This window comes from Chlorocebus sabaeus, chromosome 29 (genome assembly GCF_047675955.1).
Source record: "Chlorocebus sabaeus isolate Y175 chromosome 29, mChlSab1.0.hap1, whole genome shotgun sequence".
NCBI classification, from domain to species: domain Eukaryota; kingdom Metazoa; phylum Chordata; class Mammalia; order Primates; family Cercopithecidae; genus Chlorocebus; species Chlorocebus sabaeus.
In genome coordinates this window covers 3,482,278-3,489,069 of record NC_132932.1, presented here as the reverse complement: position 1 = coordinate 3,489,069, position 6,792 = coordinate 3,482,278, and the positions used below count along the sequence as shown (strand labels likewise).

The window sequence follows — 6,792 nt, the reverse complement described above, 5'->3', positions numbered from 1 at the left end:
TCTAATTTCGCAAGTAGCATGCTGACCACCTATTCCCCAATTGTTCCTATAGGTAGAATCTCTGATACCAGAATCATGAGACCTTTTTGCTTAAGAATTGCTTAAGGTGTTTTTCTGATCCTGAATTCCAGTGCAACAGCTAATGCTAACCAGTCTGAAGACCCCTACCAAGGAACTGGCTTGGCACAAGGATGCTGAATTTCTTCATGTCCCTGTCCCATGACTTCACCCCTCACTTCTTGATGAATCAGAAATCCTCACACTTTGGCCCTTTTCCAGACTCCTTAAAAACCCTATCCCTAAACCCAAAACCAAATTTTAGGTTACCTCCCATGTACTCATTTGGCTGCCCTATGAAAATTAAACTCTTTCTTTTTTTCAGTCGCTGTTGTCTTACTATATCCATTTGTTGTGCATCAAGTAACAAATCTGTTATGACTATAGTGGCATGAAAATTATTTTAAACTGAAAATGTCTGAACAGGCAGAAGCTGCAGAAAGAAACACTGTCTAAACTTAACTGAAGCCCCCTGAAAATTCAGTTGCCATTGATCCCCTTCAAAGGTATTTTCCTGTTTAAAAGGAAACAGCCCCTTAGCACTGGGATGTGAACATTTGCTGCCATAAACCCCCATACAAGGAAACTTCCAGCCAGGAAGAAATCAATTTACCCATTTCTATTAGCATCAGAAAGTTTACTAGAACCTTCCATATTTTCCTTTTGAAGCCCCAACAAAAATCTTTTTTATTTTTTATTTTAGTTTAGAGACAGACTCTCACTCTTGTTGCCCAGGAGTTGTCTTACTGCAATCTCCACCTCCCGAGTTCAAGAGATTCTCCTGCCTCAGCCTCCCGAGTAGCTGGGATTACAGGCACCCACACCATGCCTGGCTAAATTTTGTAGTTTTAGGAGAGACGGGGTTTCACCATGTTGGCCAGGTTGGTCTCAAACTCCTGACCTCAGGTGATCTGCCCACTTTGGCCTCCCAAAGTCCTGGGATTACAGGCGTGAGCCACCGTGCCCAGCCAAATCTTTTTATTAAAAATAGAGATGGGAGTCTTGCTATGTTGCTGGTTTCAAACTCTGTGCCTCAAGTGATCCTCCTGCCTCAGTCTCCCAAAATGTTGGGATTACAGGCATGAGCCACTACACTTCGCCAGAAACACTTTTTTAAAGTTGGTGTATAACTTTACCTCTGGCTATTCAGCAAGTTACTCATTACGTAATACTCCTGTGTGCATGTGTAAATAAACTTTGAATTTTTCTCCTGTTAATCTTTTTCTAATTCACAAGCTCCTTTGCCACCACCTCTGAAACCTAAAATGATAGGGGAAAAGTTTCTCTGCAAATAATGTGATGCTGAACATCTTTTCACTGCTCGTCTGCCATCTGTATATCTTGTTTGGTGAAGTGTTGGGGTGCAGAGAATCATACTACAAACTACGATGCATTGGCATTTTGAACACTTTTGAATTAAAGAAAGTAAATTAAATTAAATAATTAAATTTACCTAGAATTAAAGAACTAAAGAAATCAAAAGTTCTTAGAAGCTGCCTCAGGACCAAAGATGTTCTAATCTGCTCTTTTTCCTCCCCCTAGCTCTCAAAGGCAGAGAGGAGCTCTCTCTGGGAGTTCCCTTGTCTGGATAAGGAAAACTTCTTCCAAGCAATGCAGTTGTCTTAAGATCCCCCTTTCTAAAAATCTCATCAGATAAACAGGAAATATTAGCCACTTGAAAAGAGAAGAGACTAAAAGTCTCTTCACACTACACTCAGGTAGACGTTTCATCTATTCTTCCAAGAGCAGTTCCAAAAGAGTACCTAAGAGACTTTATCCGTATAATGAGACAACCTTTGTTCATAGTGCAGTTCCACCCTTCACCTTCCCATAACTCGTCACCCTTCCATTCAGCTTCCAAAGAGACTCATTTACAAACTATTGTCAGCTCTTTGGGGCCAATTCCCTAAAAAACATTTAAAACTCCTCAGAATTGCTTACATTTTCCCCATGTTCCCCTCGCCTGTGAAGAGGGTATATGAATTTCAACTATTTAGTCTTTTTTGGGTCTCATAATTTGTATGGTTCCCATGATTATGCACAATAATAAACTTGTATGCCTTTTTCTCCCATTAATCTGTCTATTGTCCGTTCTTTTCAGAAGTTTTGAACCTTCAGAGGGAGAAGAAAAATTGTCTTTGCCCCATACCATTCAGATGTTTGGCCATTTTTCAGCTAGGTTGTTGGTTTTCTTATGGTTGAGGTTTTTTGAATTCTTTTTGGATAATGTTCTTTTATCAGATATATCTTTTGCAAATATCTTCTCTCAGTCTCTGGCTTGTCTTTTTATTCTCTTAATAGTATCTGTTGCAGAGGAGAAGCTTTTAATTTTAATTAAGTTCCACTTATCAATATTTTTCTTTCATGGATTGTGCTTTTGCTATTATATCTAAAAAATCATTGCCAAACTTGAGGTTGCCTAGATTTTCTCCTATGTTATTTTCCAGAATTTTTAAAGTTTTGCATTTCGCATTAGGTCTATGATCCATTTTGAATTAATACTTGTGTGGCCAGGCACGATGGCTCACACCTGTAATCCCAGCACTTTGGGAGGCCGAGGTAGGCGGATCACCTGAGGTCAGGAGTTTGAGACCAGCCTGACCAACATGGTGAAACCCTGTCTCTACTAAAAATACAAAATTAGCTGGGTGTGGTGGTGCATGCCTGTAATCCCAACTACTCGGGAGGCTGAGGCAGGAGAATCACTTGAACCCAGGAGGTGGAGGTTGCAGTGAGCTAAGATCACGCCATTGCACTCCAGCCTGGGCAACAAAAGTGAAACTCCATCTCAAAAAAAAATTGTGAAAGGTGTAAAGTCCAGGTCTATGAAAAGATATGAAATCTAATCTATGAAAAGATTTATTTTTTGCATGTGGACATTCAATTCTACCATTTGTTGAAAAGACTACCTTTTCTCAATTGAAAATTGATCCTTTGTCACAGATTAGTTCACTATATTTGTGTGGGTCTACCTCTGGGCTTTCTACTTGGTTCCATTGACCTACTTGTCTATTTTTCACCAATACCACACTATCTTAATTACTGTAGGTTTATAGTAAGTTTTGAAGTTGGGTCATGTCAGTCTTCTGACTTTGTTGTTCTTTTTCTGCATTGTGTTAACTATTCTGAATCTTTTTTTTTTTTGAGATGGAGTCTCACTTTGTTGCCCAGGCTGGAGTGCAGTGGTGGGATCGTGGCTCACTGCAAGCTCCTCCTCCTGGGTTCATGCCATTCTCCTGCCTCAGCCTCCCAAGCAGCTGGGACTACAGGCGCCTGCCACCAACACGCCCAGCTAATTTTTTGTGTTTTTATTAGAGACAGGGTTTCACCGTGTTAGCCAGGAAGGTCTCAATCTCCTGACCTCATGATCCCCCTGCCTCAGCCTCCCCAAGTGCTGGGATTACAGGCGTGAGCCACCATGCCCGACCTGAATCTTTTACCTTTATATAAACTTCAGAGTCAGTTTGTCACTATCCACAAAATAATGTGCTGGGACATTGATTGGGATTGTGCTGAATCTATTGAGCTCAAGTTGAGAAGAAATGACATCTTAACATATTGAGTCTTCCTACTCATGTGCATGGAGTATCTATGTTTCCTCAATTTCTTTCATTAGAGTTTAAAATTTTTCCTCATGCCAATTTTTACATAATGTGTTAGATTTATACCTAAGTATTTCACTTTCTTTGGTACAATATAAATGGTATTGTGTTTTAAATTTCAAATTGCAATTGTTCATTGCTGGTATATAAGAAAGCAACTGACTTTTGTATATTAACCTTGTATCCTGCAACCCTGCTATAAACAGACATTATGTTTATTCTGCAGATATTTGGAGTCATAAAAGCATGAGGCAAGAGTGTTGTACTATTATATCTTGCTCCAAAAAAGACTAATCTGGAAGTAATGTGTAGAATGGATTGGAAGGAGAAAAAAGCAAGGCAAGGAGTCCACGTGGGAGGCTTTTATGTGAGCCCTCCATGAGACAATGAGTTTCTGAATAAGGGTGTTGCAGTACCAGTGAAAAGGTAAGAACAGATTCAAGAGGCAAACATCCTAAATTCAGCCTTCTTCTTCAGGCTTACGGGTCTTTTCATACACAATTCCGTCTTTGGGAGGCCCTTAACACTCTCTTCACCTAACTTGTAATTATTCCTCAAAATTCAGTTCAGGTGTTTTGCCCTCCAACAATCCTTCCCCTCTACTATCTTCCCGTAGCCTCCTGTAGTGTCCTCCATCACACTGTAAGTGCTACTTATATTAATATAATCTACTTGTCTATATACTTACCTGCCTGTCTCTAATCTCTTTCATTAAATCGTGAGCTCCTGAATTTGTGTAGCCCAGTGCCTGGCCCAATAAGTATTTGAATAAATGAATAATTTATTCACATCTGTTGTAGGAATTTACAACATTACCAAGTATGTGGCAGGTATTATATCATATTTATGTGACATATTTTCTCTTAAGAAACAGAAATCATAAAGCTTCAAAAAAAAAAAAAACACTGAAGCCTCAGATGAGGCAGGAAGCACTCAACCCATATCAGGAAGTGATCAGTTCCTCAAAACTGTGAGTTTTCAGTCATGTTGTTTCTTTAAGTCGGCTTAGCCTTCCTGTATACGCGTGATAATGATACTGTTTTAAAGAACAGGCGTGAAAGTCTAAGAGTTTAATCTAAACTCTGCACAAGAAGTTAATCTGCCAAGCCCTAGGATTCTCCTTCTGAAAGCTCAGAATATTTCTTCCCCTTCCCTACACACACAGGACTTGAAGGGTTAGAGAAGAAAGGCAGACAACAGCTTCTGAGCTTTGAACTAATCACAGCCTCGGTTCTCAGTAGGAGCCCCAACACTGAGACCAGGTAAGAAAGAAGGCCTCAGGGCTGGAGCAAGCAGAGCAGTAAAGACGGCTGGGAGGTAGTGGTCAGATAGAGGGTAAATATTTCAGGAGGGAAGACGGAAGAAACTGTTTCTGATATGACAGTCATCAAATGCATGAGTACAGGTGAAAGAAAATGGGATAGGCCAATCAAAGGAGAGGTCATATTTCTGTTTCCTGGGCTTCAGGTTCTTTATAGAATTGTGAGACTCTGTGAGAAAGAGGATGGTTTTTTTTTTGTTTGTTTTGTTTTGTTTTTTTGAGACGGAGTCTCGCTCTGTCGCCCAGGCTGGAGTGCAGTGGCCGGATCTCAGCTCACTGCAAGCTCCGCCTCCCGGGTTTACGCCATTCTCCTGCCTCAGCCTCCCGAGTAGCTGGGACTACAGGCGCCCGCCACCACGCCCGGCTAGTTTTTTGTATTTTTTAGTAGAGACGGGGTTTCACCATGTTAGCCAGGATGGTCTCAATCTCCTGACCTCGTGATCCACCCGTCTCGGCCTCCCAAAGTGCTGGGATTACAGGCTTGAGCCACCGCGCCCGGCCGAGGATGGTTTTTAAAAGGGAGCTATAACATCTTAAAAGGCAAAATAAAAATCTAAATAGTTATGACGAAAATGTTTGCTCTTATTGCTTCTCCTACTATAATTATCTTCTCTCTTTCTACACAGAAAAGATGGTGCTACGCTTTCCTCTTCTTTTATTGCTGCTGGTTCTATGGGGACCAGTGTGTCTACTTCATGCTTGGCCTAAGCATCTCACCAGGGCTCATTGGTTTGAAATTCAGCATATACAGCCAAGTCCTCTCCAATGCAACAGGGCAATGAGTGGCATCAACAATTACACCCAGCACTGTAAGCATCAAAATACCTTTCTGCATGACTCTTTCCAGAATGTGGCTGCTGTCTGTGATTTGCTCAGCATCATCTGCAAAAATCGTCAGCACAACTGTCACCAGAGCTCAAAGCCTGTCAACATGACTGATTGCAGACTCACTTCAGGAAAGTACCCCCAGTGCCGCTATAGTGCCGCCGGCCTGTACAAATTCTTCATTGTTGCCTGTGACCCCCCTCAGAAGAGCGACCCCCCCTACAAGTTGGTTCCTGTACACTTAGATAGTATTGTCTAAGGCATCCACTGCTTTTCCTTTCATTTGGCATAGCTTCTGTTACAACCGCATCCATGTTTTATTTTCTTTTGTTGATTTTCCTGTTCCCACAGAAGAAAGAAGAAGGGTGTTGGGAGAATTAGAGTGCCTAGGATACCAGATCAGAGTTGAGACGAAAAGAAATAAGATTATCTTCTGCTTTGTAGTTCTGTACTTTTCGAGAGAAGAGAATAGGGAAGAGAGCAAAGAAAGATTCCGATTTCTAACCCTGCAACTTTTGCCAAGCTTTATTGCCCTGTGTTCACAGCAATAAAACCATTTCCTGCTGCTTTCTAATGAGTGTGTGTTTGAGATCCCCTTTCAAAGTATTGTTTACCGGTATTCAAAGGAACGCTGTTTTGACTTTAAGTCCCTAGAAAACTTTTAAGGCCTCCCTGGGGCCTCTACCACTTCTTTGCCCACAAAGAATGGAGAGCGTTTGGGACTTTGGAGCATTTCTTCAAACTCTGCTCATGACTTTATATATTTCCCTGGAAACCATTGTCTATGTTTAATTGGAGGTAGTACTGATACCTCGAAGACAGTTGATGATAATTTCACACATAGATTGTGACACTGGCAACTGAAGGATCCTATGTCTTTTCCATTGGTTTCTGTTTTTAATCAGTTAATGATTTAAATATAAGGTAATAGTAGTAGTAATAGGGATAATAATCCACTGTAGTAACCTTAGAGTCAATCCTCCATTA

At 40.9% G+C, this 6,792-nt stretch overlaps 1 protein-coding gene across 1 annotated transcript; it reads left to right on the top strand.

Moving 5' to 3' along the window:
* The first annotated feature begins 4,641 nt into the window (after positions 1-4,641).
* Positions 4,642-6,379, top strand: RNASE6 (ribonuclease A family member 6). The gene is made up of 2 exons (XM_007990686.3): positions 4,642-4,921; positions 5,607-6,379. Exon 2 carries the CDS (start codon positions 5,612-5,614, stop codon positions 6,062-6,064), a length of 453 nt encoding a protein of 150 aa, XP_007988877.1. The 5' UTR covers positions 4,642-4,921; positions 5,607-5,611; the 3' UTR covers positions 6,065-6,379.
* Positions 6,380-6,792: the final 413 nt, after the last annotated feature.